The 17,289-nt window shown below is 37.4% G+C and overlaps 2 protein-coding genes and 1 non-coding gene across 4 annotated transcripts; 2 read left to right on the top strand and 1 right to left on the bottom strand.

The window, feature by feature from the left end:
* The first annotated feature begins 160 nt into the window (after positions 1-160).
* On the top strand, positions 161-1,205 carry LOC116173660 (uncharacterized Golgi apparatus membrane protein-like protein CG5021). Of its 2 annotated transcripts, none has more exons than XM_031491289.1 (5): positions 161-232; positions 285-355; positions 408-642; positions 733-846; positions 894-1,205. In XM_031491289.1, exons 1-5 carry the CDS (start codon positions 218-220, stop codon positions 1,095-1,097), a joined length of 639 nt encoding a protein of 212 aa, XP_031347149.1. In that variant the 5' UTR covers positions 161-217; the 3' UTR covers positions 1,098-1,205. The 2 variants fall into 2 exon arrangements, with proteins under 2 accessions (XP_031347149.1, XP_031347148.1); XM_031491288.1 differs by having other exon boundaries at positions 721-846.
* Positions 1,206-1,333: 128 nt separating this feature from the next.
* On the bottom strand, positions 1,334-1,425 carry Trnai-uau. The gene is given in 2 exon segments: positions 1,334-1,369; positions 1,388-1,425. It is a non-coding gene; the product is annotated as a tRNA-Ile (tRNA).
* Positions 1,426-2,499: 1,074 nt separating this feature from the next.
* Positions 2,500-12,109, top strand: LOC116174492 (tonsoku-like protein). The gene is made up of 12 exons (XM_031492428.1): positions 2,500-2,678; positions 2,729-2,986; positions 4,302-4,464; positions 4,509-4,762; positions 5,219-5,389; positions 5,439-6,041; positions 8,653-8,940; positions 8,993-9,635; positions 9,796-9,873; positions 10,736-10,926; positions 10,973-11,684; positions 11,729-12,109. The coding sequence occupies exons 1-12, from the start codon at positions 2,657-2,659 to the stop codon at positions 12,054-12,056; spliced, it is 3,711 nt and encodes a 1,236-aa protein (XP_031348288.1). The 5' UTR covers positions 2,500-2,656; the 3' UTR covers positions 12,057-12,109.
* The last annotated feature ends 5,180 nt before the right edge of the window (positions 12,110-17,289 follow it).

Here is a 17,289-nt window from a genome sequence, read left to right as displayed (position 1 = left end):
TTAGTGCTTCGTAGAAAAGTTTAGGTTGTTTCTTAAAGGCAAGGAGTCCGGTTTTATGTATAGTATTTAAAATAGCCAATTTTTTAATTTGTTATTTCGAATCGTAAATTACCAATTAACCCCTGATAAATGTTAAATGAACTCCACCACTGGGGTGGTAGCCTAGCTATCTTCACGTTGATGACGTTATATTTGTTTTGACAAATTATAGGTTATAATGTCATCAGCGACAGTAAGCCAAATTTTTTAAATTATTACAACATATAGCCATTTATCACTTTCAGGTACCATTGCTAGACGATACGATACCCTTCGGCGATGAAGAGCTCCATAGCAGTGCTTCAGGAAAACTAACGTAAGCCCAACCGACCGTCTCCTATTCCCGCAACAATTACTTCTCATTGCAGCCATCCCTACGTTACATTTTTCCATTTATTCTTTCGACTGTCTTCGGTAGTGGTGTATATATTATGCGGGTGGTTCAGCGAAAGTTTCATCACCAGCTTCGTAGTACTAATTTTATTATTATCTATGGACTTCTGGACGGTGAAAAACATCACGGGACGGTTAATGGTCGGGTTGAGATGGTGGAATTATGTGGACGACGAGGGGAAGTCGCACTGGGTGTACGAAGCGAGAAAGGTTTACTTTTGCTTTTTATTTTGATCTTGTCTTTTTTTTTCGTTATCGTTACTCATATTTCATTGGGCCCTTTTCTAGGGTCCGTCACAGAACCGGGTGAACGAGCGCGAATCTAGAATATTTTGGATCGCCTTAATACTGATACCGCTGCTGTGGTGCGTCTTCTTTCTCATTGCACTGTTTCGGCTAAACCTCAAGTGGTTGGTACGTATGCGTTTTAACGTCGGACTGAGCTAATTGCTGGCTTTTAGTTGCTGGTTACAATTGCGCTAATTTTGAACGGTGCAAATTTGCACGGGTATATCAAGTGTAAGGTGGGAGGTTCTGAAAGTCTGAGTACCGTTACTTCGAATTTCTTCCGTCAGCAAGTCTTACAAAATGCAATAGCGATGGTGACGAGGCAAGCAACAGTACCAACTACAAATCCGATGGGATCTACAGTGAATACAATTTAATGAAATTGATTTTTTTTAACTTCCTCTTGCTTGTGATCTTAATTTAATTCGTTTAAGTTAACATTAAGTTTATATTTTTATGTTCAAAATATATAGTGTCTTTTGTTATTTGTGTCCCTGTCCGTCTGTCCATCATTTCCCAATTTAAATATACGAGTTGGTTGTACCAGAACTTTCAAAAAGCATATAAATTTATTTTGAAAAATAAGAATGCAATGAGATTCTTCTAAAAAAAATGCTCTAGGTGAGGCTCGAACTCACAACCCCGGCATTGCTCACGACTACTGTCTTATAAGTACCGTGCGCTAACCAATTGCGCCACTAGAGCGATACGTTTTAACACGATAGTGTAACATTTCACCCAATAATATATTTATCTTAATTTTTGTATTATTATATTTAAATTTATTTATAATTGTCACATGAATAATTAATAACTATTGGAAAAACTGATAATCGATTAATAATAATAAATTTTATCTGCAAATCGCAATACCTACCATTGCATACACGGTATTTAGCACAATATGCTTCATATAATGTTACAGGAGGAAAGAAAAGTGAAAGTGAGCGTTAATTCTTATTTTTGTAGGCAAAATCCAAAAGTAGGGAATTCGATTGTATGGGGGAGACAGCGTGTAAACCTTTTGCGACAAAGGCCCATTAGGTACACCTTCAGCTCAACTGAACTTCATCTATCAAATTCAGGTCAAAATTGCAAACGCTGCTTCGATTGGTCATAGCCAAGGCTTTATTTTGTAGTTATTTGTACCCCAGGGTCAAAGGAGCGAGCCCTCAAGGCTTCATACAAATCGCTCACGAAGGCTCGCCCTTAGACTATTCACCCTCTCCAGAAAACTGGTTACATACTATAATAGATATACCTACTGTGTGTCCCAGAGGGAAAACACACCATTATAGGTATGTATTTTTTCACAAAGGATCCACGATGCCTTTGATTTGTACCTTTGAAGTTAATGTTCGACGTACGTTATTGCGCTTGTTTGATGCTAGAAAGAGATTGGAGCAATACGTTGAACTCTAATTTTAAAGGTCTAGTGGATCCTTCGCGAAAAAACCACCCTACCGGTCAAGTTTAGCGGTCGCCCCCACCGCGCCATCAGAATCTTTTAGGCGCCATCAGGGATGAACGTAATCGTGGTGCGCACGCAGAATGTAAACAATAAATTATTGTAATTTTTCGATTAGAAATGGTCGTTTTTGTTTCTTTCATTCATCACAACTTCCAAGCACAGTGATAAAATAAATAACAAATAAATAATATACGGAGGCTTTTGCAGAAAATATTCGCAAAACAAATCAATCGATTCTTGATTATTTTCAAGTGACAGGATAACGTAATATTGAAGCACCCTATACATAAGTTGTGGCTACTACAGCCTGCATGAGACGTCCCGCGCCCGCCCATTTTTTAATTTTGTTTGGTTATAAGTTTTGTTGTTTTTAGTTATGATCCTTCTAATAAACTATATGTATTTTCTTTTTAATATTTTGCATCAAAAGGAAAGGTTCTAATTGGCCCCTTTGCAAATCCAACGATGGTTAAAACGCAAGAGCAAAGTATAACCCGTCCACTTCGACTACCCAGTTTCATACAAAAAATGTTGCAGAACTGATCAGACGTAAACACAAAGCGCTAGAGAATGGACATCAAACGACCCTAGCGTCGATATGCATAGATTTGGGAGAGTTTTACGATCAGGAAGAGAGATACGAGGATGCCATCGCCGAATTTCAAATTGTCGCCGACATTTACAAGGAGATGGGGAAGCTGTTGGACTACGGACGTGTGTGTAGAGGAATCGGCGAGGCGTACATCAACTTACAGGACTACGAGAAGGCTTTGGAGTACCAACAGACCTATTTGGGTATATCATGTAGACTGTAGATTTTATTTCGCGTAATCTTCAGAGCAGTAATGAAATTGTGATCTGCCACATTAAGACCACAAGTTAAATGTTTATAAAATTAAAAGTATAGATGAGTGTTTTGTAATTCTAGTTAGTTCACTATAATCCAAAGACATCGAATTAAGCAGTAGAATTATTACCGTAGTGAAGGTAGCAGCCGAATTAATATGTGGCAACAGTGTGTAGTCACTGCAAACAGGCCACTCCCCTGAAAACCATGCCCTATTTTGAATAGAAACTATTAAATCGGCTGCTACTTTTTGGCTGCTAGCTTCACTACATCCCTAAAGTGTAGAAATTCAATTAAATCGGCTGTCAGATTCACTATATTCCTATATATATATATATAGTACCTACAAATTCCTAAAGGTCCCTAAAGGTACAGGAGCGACTTATTATACGAAAACACCTATTCGAAATTGCTCTCAAAACGGCCTTAAACGAGAGTGTTCCGCGATGCAATTGATACACAATTTTGATAATGTAATGCCCTTTTAGAAAAAACAAAAAAATTGGAATGTCTATGTTGGGAAGGTGATTTCAAATGACCCTAAGGTCGGTAACTGATTATTTGACGAGAACGTTGCGTTCTCAAGAGGAACTAACAAATCATAGTGCCCGATAAAAAATTCGATAATTCGACGATAATGATTTAATAGCATTATAGCAAATCGCTACCGCTATAACGCCCACCTATACGCACAAATAATTACTATTGTACTCTATTCCACACCACCATTGAGGTTGAGTATTAGGCGCGTTTTTTTAAAGTGGTATCCCCAGTAGGCCTAATCCACTATACAAATTTGTTCTAAACAGTGAAGATATTTACCCTAAAAATGCGGACCCTCTCAATGGGCATGGGCAACAGCCCTCGCATTTGTCCTACAATTTCGAATAGGTGTTTTCGTATAATAAGTCGCTCCTGTACCTTTAGCGCCATTTTGGTATGAATTTGTAGGTACTATATATATATATATATATATAGGAATATAGTGAATTTGACAGCCGATTTAATTGAATTTCTACACTTTAGGGATGTAGTAAAGCTAGCAGCCAAAAAGTAGCAGCCGATTTAATAGTTTCTATTCAAAATAGGGCGTGGTTTTCAGGGGAGTGGCCTGTTTGCAGTGTCTACACACTGTTGCCACATATTAATTCGGCTGCTACCTTCACTACGGTGAATGATTGTATTTAAAAAGATCAATCTTAAAATCACCAATACAGATAATTTTATTTGAAAGGTTGATTTAATTTTAATCCAAATTTTCAGAAATCGCCAAGGAGCAAGGTAATAAATTGGAAGAGCAACGTGCACTCGCCACCATTGGCCACATACACCTAACGCGGTATTTGAACGAAGTCGACAATCCCAACCAACACACTCTACATTCGGCGTCGAAAGCGTTTAAGAAAAGCTTGACCATCTGCGAAAGGTGAAATTTCAGTCGTACTTTGCCCTTTTTGAACGCGTGTTTAGCTTGACAGACGTGAAAAAGCACGAGCACAAGGACATGATCACGCGACTTCTCGCCAATTTGGGCGTGGTATACGAGTGCGAGGGGAAGTACGAGAAGGCGGAGGAGTTGCTGAGAAAATCCATCGATATTTGCAAGACTCACGATTTGTTCGAGCAGTTGCAGCGCGGTTACACGTGCCTGGGTACGTTGTACGTGCGCAAGAAGCAGTACGATGAGGCGATTCGACAGTATAATTTGGCAATGGAGGTTGCAGGTAGCTTTACGGCTTAGGGACAGGATTTCTATGCAATTTTTTTTTGGGCCAAAATGTGCATATTTGAAAGTGCATACAAACGCATATTTTGAAGAATCTTTCAGAAAATTTTTAGTTTTTAAAGCATTTCATGTCAATACAGAGGCGGATTTAACACAGTTGTGGCCTAAATTATTATTATCTAAATTATTATTATTAAAGTGCAGTTTTGTAGTGAGGCCCTAAGTAAATAGGGTGTCTATCTCACCCCCTCTTTCTAAGCTTTATTAAGGTGCTTTCACAGTTTTCTATGCCCTATCAAATCTTCCTAGGTTTTTTTAGAACTTTCTAGGCTCTTTCAGACCTAGAAAGTTGTAGTATAATTTGCATGGTAAATTAGGGCGTATTCTGTAGTGCATAGGAATCCAGTCTCTAATTGTGGTCACTATTACACTGCAGTAATTGCAAAGTTTGTAGGAAGACTGAAAAATAAAGCTCAATTAGTCAGCGCTGCATTACAATCCAAGGCAGATATTCTAATAAAAATGGCGGATTTTTACGGCGCACGAACTCAGCTGCTTAAGGCCTACAAACTGGAACAATCGAATGCAGATGATAGGCGCGTGATCGAGCAAAATCTGAAGATTGGTAGGTTTTCCGTGGGTAATTTCACGCACATATAATTGCTCTGTCATAGTTGCGGCGATGTGCAAGGTTGAAGAGTCGCTCCTAACAACCGACAATCGCGATTACGTCACAAAGAAGAATCTCTACGAAAAGCTAGGCGATGGAGCTTCGCATTTAAAAAACTTTTCGTACGCCATAGACTGCTATCAGAAAATGTTGGAGGCGGCGACGAATAATAAAGACACGGGCTCACAGCTTAGCCCGTGCTACATCAGCCTGGCCGAGACATATCGGGACGACAAGCAGTACGAGAACGCGGTCAAGTACTTTCGAGAGGACTACAACAACAGTGACGTTCCGCGGGAGCAAGTCGCGACATTGCTTAGTATCGCCGACTGTATGGACGCGGGAGAATACGATTCAAACGAAATTGTCGGCGTTTACGATGAGGCGCACGGCATGTGCAGAGTAATCGGCGACGGGCGCCTAAGTTTTAAAGTGTTAGCGAGTTACGCGGCGTTCCTAAAGAGGCATCGCATGCACGAAAATGCTGTTAAAATTGAACAACATCTCAACGCGATTAATGGGGCGGATGTCGATACTGATTCCGAAGCCGCAGATGCGGTGTTAACACCCAACTTAGGTGACGACATATCAATTAAAGATATCACGGGTAAGTCGTGGACTAATGGTAGTGAGAAAGAGAAAAAATAAGGTTTCTAATGACATATCACTTGCCTATGTTGCCATTTAAAAAAATTCAAGATGGCGGTCGCACTCAAAAACCATGTGTCAAAAATTTTTTAACCTCAAAATATGTGTATATTTCAAACAGTTTGACGGTGAGAGCTTTGGTATTACTCGGATTATTACAATGAACAATTGAACAATGGGTCAGGTAGGAGCAGGTACCTAAATTCTGAGAAAGGGTTAAGAGTACAGGATGTGACTCATCTTTGGTGTAATAAAGTCGTTTTGTTAAAAGCAAGATGGAAAATTACATGGCCTATCCGTAAAAACATGTGGAAATTACGAATCGCACATAGATTTTATACTGAAAAGCTTTGATTAGCGTAATCCCGCTCCTGCAAGATAGGTAACCCGCCTCTGGTTTCCGGGTTTCGAGCTTACAGTTGAATGTCAAAGACAATCGCGGAATTAGGTGTCATAGCTCAATTTTGACTACCGTCTTTACCACCCCAGTGACTGCTTTATTCACGGAGAAAATGGTTAGTAACAAACAACAAGTCAGTATATACAGGGTGTCCCATTAATAATGGTCACAGGCCATATCTATGGAACCGTTAATTGCACAGCTTCGGGGAAAAAATTTTGTTAACAAAAGGGACGAAGAGAAATCGCTGGAAATTATTTTCAAGTTTGTAACTTCGCCGCTAGAGGGCGTACGATTCATGGTTAAGTAGACAAATGACTTTTTTCCTAAAATATACCCAACAAACATGCATAAAAAATACATGCATAGTAATCTTGTATCAATTTTGCATCAATTTGATGCAGCGCAAATTGCTCTACCTCATAAAATATGAGGAGTGGGGGAAGGGGAACATCTCTTTAAGGAATTGATTGTAACTTCGGATTAGGTTAACAGATTTTCACATAATAGGTCTTGTTGGAAAGAGCTCTCTTCGTGGAATCAGATTTTACATGAAGAGAGTCTATTTAGTAAACGTGATGAGTGGTAGAGGGCGCGACGTGACATTAACATAAACTTTGCAAGTTTTTTTAAAAATTTCAAATGGAACGATATAATTATTATATTATATTATCAAATAAGATGAAAAAGTGAGAATATCAGCGAAAACCGCATTTTGATATCTGTTTTCTAAGCAGAGATATGGGGAAAATACGAACATTCACAAATTTTAATTGCAACTTTAAATCAGAGAAATATGAATTAAGTAAATAATAAAAGAAATAATAATTATAATTAACGTAAATGTTCAATGTCTGCCATTATTTTCGACACAAAGACGAGTCTCTGCTGTGTAGAGAGAACAGCTGCTTTAACTTCAGCCGTGACTATGAATTACATTTCTAATTCTCGTCACCATATCGTTTCTTGTAGTTGGCCTTGTTAGAAAGACTGTGCGTCTTTTATCCCTTCAAACAAATTTAAGTCTAAGCAAGTTAAGTCGAGTGACCTAGCTGGTCATGAAAAAATACTTCCTCTTTCTATCCATTTGCCAGGATAACTCAAATTCAAACACTCTCGCCTCGACTCTCGCTTACCAAGAAATGTGCCGGGCACCCATCGTGGTGATAGTTCGCACGAATACGTTTAATGAAAGGACTGATAAACTTTCTTTTGTTCTGTTTTCTTTTGTTTCAAAGCCAACTTGAATGAGCATCAATATTGCAATTAAAATTTGTGAATGTATTCGTACTTTCGCCAGATCTATGGTTAGAAAACAGATATCAAAATCCGGTTTTCACTGATATTCTCACTATTTCACCGTATTTGATAATATCATTCCATTTGAAATTACCAAAAAAACCTGCAAAGTTTATGTTAATGTCACATCGCGCCCTCTACCACTCATCACATTTACTAAAAAGACTCTATTTAATAAAATCTGATTCCGCGAAGAGAGCTCCTTCCAACAAGACCTATTTTGTGAAAATCTGTTAACCTAATCCGAAGTTACAATCAATTCGTTAAAGAGATGTTCCCCTTCCCCCACTCCTCATATTTTATTTGCTAGAGCAATTTGTGCTCCATCAAAATGATGCAAAATTGATACAAGATTACTATGCATGTATTTTTTATGGGTATATTTTAGGAAAAAAGTCATTTGTCTACTTAACCATGAATCGTACGCCCTCTAGCGGCGAAGTTACAAACTTGAAAATAATTTCCAGCGATTTCTCTTGGCCTCTTTTGTTAACAAATTTTTTTTCCCGAAGCTGTGCAATTAACGGTTCCATAGATATAGCCTGTGACCATTATTAATGGGGCATCAAACGAATCGGTGATTTCCACATATTAAAATAAAATGATCAAAACTTATATGAATGTTACTTCAGGGACAAGTAATCAACATCAATAAACATAAATTAAGCAAGCATTACACCAAAAACGTAAACAATTACAAACAATAGCATAACGGTATCTCATATGTGATTCTGCATTGCGGTTAAACCAAGTAAATTTACCGTGGCTAGCACAGATATCACCAGCGCATGCGCGATTCTGCCCAAACGCTTTTCAGTTGTTTCTAAGAATATGTGTAGCAAATTTGGTTCAGCATAAATTCACTTTTCAGACATATCTGATGATAGCGACACAGAAAACCGCACCACCCGAAGGCGAACAAAAGGTTATGTGGTTAAACGTAACAATAAGGGCGAAACTCAACTGCACACCGCTTGCATCCACGGCAATTTTGAGCTGGTAAAGAGACTGATAACCCAACGCCATCCCGTGAATATCCGAGACAACTGCGGCTGGCTACCCATTCACGAGGCCTGCATTTGCGGCCAGCTGGAAATTGTGCGGTTGTTAATTGACAACGGCGCCTCGATCAACGATCGGGGAGGTACTCTCTGTGAAGGTGAGCACGATTCCCCGAGCTATTGAGGGGAGCTAATGAGGCAATTGTTCAGGAACATCGCCGCTTCACGACGCCGCACTCAACGGACATCTCGAAGTGGTCCAGTTGCTACTGGACAGTGGCGCGTCGTCCATTGCGAAGAACGACAGCGGACAAATTCCTTTACAGGTCCTGAAAGCGTGGCGAGCCGGTCGCCAATTGGACGATACCCAAGAGGCCTTATACAACGGTCTGGTGAGACGGCTTTCGGGCGAGGCCGGAAAGCTGGGGCTGCCGGAGGAGTCTGTCGATTTGAGCGAAAGCTCCGCGTTTGTCGCGAACTGTAGCGACGAAGAGGAAGGGGTCGTTCCCGCGCAACGAAAGCTGAGAGATCGGCGTTGTTCACAGGTTGGCAATTTGCGCAGAAACGTGGGCTGTGACGAGGATTTGGATCGAGCGAGAAAAAAGCGGCACTCGACGGAGAGCTCGACATCCGCCAAGGATGAGTATAGAAAGGTTATGGAACAAATGAGGCATCCTACCAGAGAGAAGTCTGGGGATAGGAAACGAAAGTCGACTGAGAATATCAAACAGTCGGTGTACGTGGAGGGCGATGATGATAATTGGTTGGAAAATGATGTGGCATCCACGAGTAAAAAGCGTAAAACTACGAGCGCCACCTTTCGTCGACACAGCAGCGCCAGCGCCACGAACTTATAAATTAAGATGGACTGCTATTGCTGAATTGACAAATGACACCTACATGGGGGCAGCCATGATGTGCACTCACTTGGCGCGAAATTCAAATCAACTAATAACCCAACATTAACCTCACGTTTTCTAAATAAATTACTGTGACACATGTCATTTTCCAAGGCTACCGGTACCCGCATCCGAAATTCACACACGAACAATCAAATGGTTGGCGGATGAGGCCTCTTTAAGATTTAGCAGGTGAGTACCGTGAGCGCTGTGACGAGAGATATGGGTACAGGTAGGTGTTTCACTCACGTTGCGTTTATGCGTTTTACAAAACAAAGATAACATAAAATCCTACTTTATTAGAGTATTGTAGTAGAGCTTGGACCCTCGTCTTGTAATAATGACACTAAAAAATAAGCTTAGGTTCCTGAAAGTTATTTGCCTACAGGCTCAGATGTTCACAATCAACTAATAACCCAACATTAACCTCACGTTTTCTAAATAAATTACTGTGACACATGTCATTTTCCAAGGCTGCAATAGTTTCAAAACTTGAGCACTAGGAAAATTCCCCTATAGAAAATAACTAGAATGTGCACATCATGCCGGCGCCCATGCTAGGGCCATTTCTACCTCTATGCAACTGTTTGATCAGCAGTCCATCTTAATTTATAAGTTCGTGGTTTGCGCGCACGTCTCCATATATTATGACGTTTCGCGGCACTTTGGAGTCTGGGTAGCAGTCACTGTTTTAAAACTGGCGGTTCTTTTGATACACAAATGAGAAAGGAAATTGAATAAGCTCATAATTTTGTGTTTAAGAAGGACGAGAAATATATTACAACCAGGCGATGTCAGGGAAACCTTCTTTTGGACAAAAACCCTGACATAGCCGTCACAAATACACGAAGTAAAACAAAGATAACATAAAATCCTACTTTATTAGAGTATTGTAGTAGAGCTTGGACCCTCGTCTTGTAATAATGACACTAAAAAATAAGCTTAGGTTCCTGAAAGTTATTTGCCTACAGGCTCAGATGTTCACATTACTGTATAAATTGTTAACATGAGGGAGCTACAGACTGTTCTAAATACAACCTTCTAAACATTGCAGGAAAGAATGCATGAAACCCGACCTAGAATTAGAAACAAAAAATGGAGCAGTGCTCGCCGACGATGACTTTATAAGCGTCTTATTCTCCGCCGGCTTGTCACACGCCGAAGAAGTCGAAGCACGCATTACCAAGTGGAACTTACTGCCCCTTTCGGAGAGATACGCCGAAGCCTGCGCCGTCGAGACCATCGGTATGCGTCGTATTATTCGCACACCGGTCACGCAGTTTAATTTTAGCCCCCTCGGACGAGCTGATGAAGATCTTGGAAACCGTGTCGATATCACTGAGTTTGGCCAACTTAAACTTGGGCGACCGAAAGATCAGTCCCTTGTGCAGGGTGATTAATCGACAGCTAAACTTGCACTCGCTAAATTTATCGGGCAACTTCATACACGACGACTGCTTTCAAGTGCTGTGCACGTCGTTGCCCACCCTTGAAAACTTATGCGACCTGAATTTAAGCCTGAACCAGCTGACGTGCGTCAGCCTGCGATATCTCACCGAGGTGTTCACGCAAACGCCCACCCCAGTTTTGGCGAATCTCACCAAGCTCGACCTGAGCCACAATCCGCTCGGAAACGAAAGCCTCAACTTTCTGAGCGTAATCACTCGACACTTGAAGCTTAAAACGTTAAACCTGGCGGACGTCGACTTTACCGGCGGGTTATTCGCGAGCGAGCAGCAAGCCGATTTAAACTTGGACTCGGTGTCCAATTTCGATGTCGGCTACAACCGATTGGGAAATGACGAAATCGCGACGTTTCTCTCCTGGCTCAAACCGCAAAACATCGAATCGTTAAACTTAGGGGATTGTTCCGAAATCGGTGAGGGTTTGGTCAAGTCGGTCGTCGAATGGATGCAAACGCGCGGTAACACCGGGCTACCGTTGAAGGTGTTAAATCTGTCGAGGACTTGTGCAACCGACAACGAAATTTTTGAGCTGTTAAGGTTAAGAACCTTTTTTTTGAAAATTCACCGACTTATTCTTTCAGGTACTTGACTATCGCGAGTCAACTCTTCTCGATTAATTTGAGTTACAACGCGAGTTTAACTACTCCATCCCTGAGGCGCGTGTTGGAAAGCTGTCCGACAGTGACACACTTGAATTTGACAGGATGTGATAATATAGTTAAAAATTTGGAATGCTGCACGGAAGAATTTTGGAATGGTGTTCGTCTAAGAGAACTAAAGCTCTCGGGGGATTTTGAGAAATATGCCAGAGCGAAAGAGACTGTTGTGAATATGTGGAAAAGTATTCATAATGGCGGCGCGCGAGTGCTGCAATTACGAAACTTTCTCCATTTTTCACTTGTGAAATAGTAAATATTTTTTTATTTCTGTATTATAAATAATAAAGTTTGTCTATTTTGCCTTCTCCTTGTTACACGACTCAAGATCTGAACTAGCCTGGAAGAGAAAAATTCGAAAAGCTCTGAAAACTTTAAAGATGATGATGGGTCTCAAAACTGGGTCACTTGTGTGACTTTTTCTCAATAACCAATAAAGCACAATTGAGCGCCCATCAAAGTGCGCCAACGAAATAAAGTCGCGCGAACAAATGACGATCGTCTAAAGGTCCTATCTATTGCATACACTGAGCTTGTCCGAAGCATTTTTGTATGTTTGCTTTTCAAAAAAATGTTGGAAGAAAATCAAACCTACAAATAGCCTAATGATGACAGTTGGCTCCACTGAATTTGTAAAAAAAAATTTTTTCGTACCCAAGCCACTAGGCCATTGTGACACATTAAATTGTGAGTTCGCTAAAGAGTCAAATATGGCGCTTTCTTGCGCATGAGCAGTGTATGAAACGGACAGGACCATATACAGTTATACATACATATTTAGTAGGAAAGTAGACATAGGGATTTATACCGGGTGAATACTTTCAAACCCAACATAGGGAATTAACATGGGAAAACAGTTTTTCGCAGATTGTTGCTCCCCAAATTAACTTGGAGCGTTCATAATTCCACCATTGGAAAGAAGATTTTTTTCCGCGTTTTATGATATGCAAATTATTAACGTCTAGTTGCACGTTTAATTATTATTTGTGTACTTGGTTTAAAAAATCAGGGTAGTCATGAAAACAAGGTACGATAACTGTCAATAATTTTAATGACGTCACTTAAAAAAATTAAGAGCGTTGAATGTAAATTTATACAGAGTGTTACATATTAAGTATGTAAAATTTTGCAAAATCGTAAAGGGCATCCGAAAATCAGCAGTATTTCAAACTCATATGGTTGCTGAGAAAAAAAAGAAACGTAAATTTCACCACTTTTTGGGGGTAGCTCCCAAACAAAACACGTTGGACCCTCGGTTTATTTGGAAAAAATGCTTGTTTTTATCCCCAATTTGGTTTTTGGTCACTTATTGCATACTTCTATGTAACACCCCCTGTATTTTATTAGCACGTAATTACTAATGGGGATGTTTTAATTCATAATATACATATACGAATCTCTGTAAACCAATTGTGTTTTTGGCGTGTAACCATAAACGTAAAAGTCGAAAATAGGTAATAAGGGTACACAACTCAATCTAGATTTTGCGATAGTACTATAGGTACGTTATTTGGGCTTACCCCGACACCGCTTTTGAACAAATTCCCTCCTAGGGGTGGAATTCCATGCCAACCCGGCCGCACTTCCATCCCGTTTAGAATCGCACAACCAACTAATATCAAAATAAATTTAAATATGAAAAGAAATTACTTTCTTATCAGCCTTGCAGGTTGAATCACTGTATTCAACAAATCAATGACTAATGGTATCCAACGTGGAAATAGCGCATGATGTATCTTGGACACTCTCCCAACTGAAAAACAGTTCGACGAAATTTATTTGTTATAGTTAATTATTGTTTGCTTTGTTACACAATCTTAAACATTTCGTTTAAATAAAGTTTTATATTATAAAAAAAAGAATTATTTTGAAAAAAATGCGAAACTCAAGTACAAGCCGTTTATTATTTCTGATTTTCCTTTTTAATTTCATGGTAAACTAATCCTACTACACATTTCTAATTAACACATTTTTTAATGGAGATTTCGAATATGACATCCCTTTAAGGTGATGGAGAAAACGTGGCAATTTTAGTTTTTCTTATGGGTGCCATTTTGAGATTACGTGTTTTTTTCTCTTTACAACGATATATCACACAATGGAGGTTCACATTATTGCTAAAAATACAATTTTTAGTTTTTTGGGAAGAGTGCTTTGGAAAAACAAAACGTTCATTTATTGTGAACAAAGGTTTGACATTTTGATCCATTTGTCTGGTTGCAGTGCTGACGGGAACTAGTTGTGTTGAGAAAATTCGACTTTCATCTGAACAGAATTGAACCATCGTTTTGCAAGACAATTCTAATTAAAATTAGAACAAAATACATAAGAATAAATAATATTTTAGCAATAAAACTAGCACAAACGTAAATGACACTGCTTGAAATAAGTCAACATTTTGTTCACAACAAAAAGAACGTTTCGATTTTGCATAGCACTCTTCGCAGAAAATGAAAATTGTATTTTTAGAAAAAATGTGATACTCAACCACCATGTGTGATATATCGTTGTAAAGAGAAAAAAAGACCTAATCTCAAAATGTCAAAATCCAAAACGGTGCCCATTAAAAAATTAAAGTTGCCACGTGTGCTTCTCTGTCATCTAAAAAGTTATTAAAAACGGGATTCGAAATCTCCATTAAAAAGTATGGAACGCCGTTTTAGTATTTATATACCAACATTTTATCATGTATCATTTTAAATAACAGTCAATCTTATGTCTCTAAATTTTTCGTTTGTTGTTTTTATCTTACGTATTAAGAGATTGATTAAAAAAATGTTGATTAATAAAGATGATACATGAATTAAAATGTTGATAATTTTAATTAGGCGCTAGTATACACGTAGTCAAATAGACTAAACTGTAGTTCCTGAAACTTCCGCACAATCAGAGATGCGAATTAAAATTATCAACAATCATTTTAATTAATGTAACATTTTAATTCAACAATCACTTTAAATAATTCTTGCCGATTTTAACAGCATGAATTCATATGATTGTTGAATTAAAATGTTCTCTGAAAATATTTGTACAATTTTATTCCAAAATTTTACAATGTGCCATTTTAAATAACAGTCAATCGTATGCCTCTACTTTTTACGTTTGTTGTTATTGTCTTACCTATTAAATATGATTGTTTAAAAAATGTTACTTAATAAAATGTGAAATGAATTATATTGTTATATTGAATGAGTGTATATAAACTGTATTTCAACAAACAATTAATAACAAACAATTAAATTGAATTGCAAGAAATACTTCGATTAATAAAACGATTTTGTCCAACAAACATAAAAATTCATTCATTTTAAATGTGGAATTAAAATTTTGAACAAACATTTTAATTCATCAGTCATATAAATTCGACGATTTGAAAATTGAAGCCGAATATTTTCAACAATGACTTTAATTCAACAAACAAATAAATTTTTATTGTTAGACGTAGTAAAAGAATCTTTTAAAATGATTGTTGAATTAATATGATTGTTGAATTAAAATGTTACATGAATTAAAATGTTTGTTGATAATTTTAATTAGGCGCTAGTATACACGTACCCAAATACACTAAAGGATAGTTCCTGAAACTTCCGCACAATCACAGATACGAATTAAAATTATCAACAAACATTTTAATTCATGAAACATTTTAATTCAACAATCATTTTAAATAATGCTTTCCGATTTTAACAGCACGAATTAATATGATTGTTGAATTAAAATGATTGTTGGGAATATTTGTACAACACTTCAATAATTGAATTAATATGATTGTTGAATTAAAATGTTTGTTCATAATTTTAATCCCACATTTAATATGAATAAATTTTTATGTTTATTGAATTAGTTCTAGTTAGTTATATTACTGTTCGTTTATGTATTCGTTTGTTGATTTGTATTGTTAAACTTTCGTTATACATATTGCTATATAATTCATACATCATTTCAATTAAGTGAAGTTTTTTAAACAAACATATTTAATGTTTCACATAAAAACAACAAACATAATAAATCGGGAAATAAAATTAAAAGTTGTTTATAATGTTACATTGTAAACTTTCGTAATAAAAAGTAAAACGGCGTTCCATAAAAAAGTCTCTGAATAATGTGTTATTTAGAAATGTCTAGTACCATTAGTTTACTATGGAAAAATTCAAAACGAAAATCAGTAAATTTGATATTTTCAGAACTATTCCGAAAATGTGCAACTTTGCCCTAATTTAACTAAATTTCTATCTCTTAAGATAAGCGAGATCCCCATAGTGGCCTCGAAAAATGGACACCGTGTATATTCCAATTAATTAATATGACAGCAAAACGTTCATTTGTTTTAAGAAGCTATTTTGGTTGTATAAAATTAGGCGCCCTTCAGAAAAATTTTGTCATTGCTAATATAATACATATAGTTTTTGTTTGTATAGATGCAATTCATTTTTTCTTTAAAGTTTTGTTAATATAACGGAGACCACAGCAACTTTAATTTCTTAATTTCAATGTGCAGACAAGCGTTTGCTTACGCATCTTGGGCATGATGTATTTCACTCATATGTAAATATTTATGTACTTATATTTTCAATATATATTTCAATTTAAAAACAACACATGTAAATCTCTATACCGGGTGGTGCACGATAAGTAGGAACATAGGGATTTAACATGGGAAATTAGTTTTATGCAATATTCTGCCCTCCTGTACATTTTACAGAAAAAACTGTAGAGTTTAAAGTTGTTCAGAACTAAAAGGTGCATACAAAACTGTTTTTACATGTTTTATTAAGCTTTTGGTATACCCGCAAATTTAAAAATAAATTTCAACATTTCTGTTATTAGTAGCAATAGTCATGACTTTCGTTGTTTTATGAATTTGCCAATATACCTAGGTAGTAAACGAAAAGCATCTAGAGAAACGTCATATTTGCTTTCATCTCTTATCGCCTAAAGGGCCAAGAATAAAATCTTGCCTTCTAAATTACGTTCAAAGTTGTAGAATTTGTAACTTTTACTTGAAAATGAATCAAAAATAGTAAGAGGGTTGAAAAGTGTATGAGGAAAACAATAGTTGAAAACTACACACATGCTAGTGTTACAAGTCTATAGTGCCAATGCCGAAAGAAGGAAATTGCAATTTGAATTCAACACTGCTGGATGTATCACCCCACATGTAAAAAATTATAGAAGAAACAAAGAGAACTCCGTTTGTTAAATGCATGTTAGGTGCCATATATTAAAAATGTGCTGCCATAAAAAGTAGGCTTCCAACACCCGGTGGATCAATAACGATTTTTGTAATAGTTATTTATTATACAAGAAAATATAAGGATATTTTAACCATTAAGTGAGATGGTTAGTTTCCTTTTATAGTCATACCAAAACTGTATTTAATAGCAGAAATCATTGCAAACCTTCCGACAGTTCTGAATTTTAATTTAGACGTCAAAAATAGCAAGCTTAGGTTCTGCGATCGCGATCGTTTCCATAGGAACAGCATT

The sequence above is a fragment of the Photinus pyralis genome, unplaced genomic scaffold (assembly GCF_008802855.1).
Source record: "Photinus pyralis isolate 1611_PpyrPB1 unplaced genomic scaffold, Ppyr1.3 Ppyr1.4_LG6, whole genome shotgun sequence".
Taxonomy (NCBI): domain Eukaryota; kingdom Metazoa; phylum Arthropoda; class Insecta; order Coleoptera; family Lampyridae; genus Photinus; species Photinus pyralis.
Note: the sequence above shows the minus strand (reverse complement) of the source record. Positions and strands in the feature narration are given on the sequence as shown.

Bases quoted from the DNA above. Each gene is read 5' to 3' on its own strand.
- LOC116174492 (XM_031492428.1), top strand. From the start codon at position 2,657: ATGGTTAAAACGCAAGAGCAAA. The intron at 2,987-4,301 runs GTATATCATGTA...CCAAATTTTCAG, and splicing joins GTACCAACAGACCTATTTGG to AAATCGCCAAGGAGCAAGGT. The intron at 11,685-11,728 runs GTTAAGAACCTT...TTATTCTTTCAG, and splicing joins GAAATTTTTGAGCTGTTAAG to GTACTTGACTATCGCGAGTC.
- LOC116173660 (XM_031491288.1), top strand. The intron at 356-407 runs GTAAGCCCAACC...TTCTCATTGCAG, and splicing joins AGTGCTTCAGGAAAACTAAC to CCATCCCTACGTTACATTTT. The intron at 847-893 runs GTACGTATGCGT...GCTGGCTTTTAG, and splicing joins GGCTAAACCTCAAGTGGTTG to TTGCTGGTTACAATTGCGCT.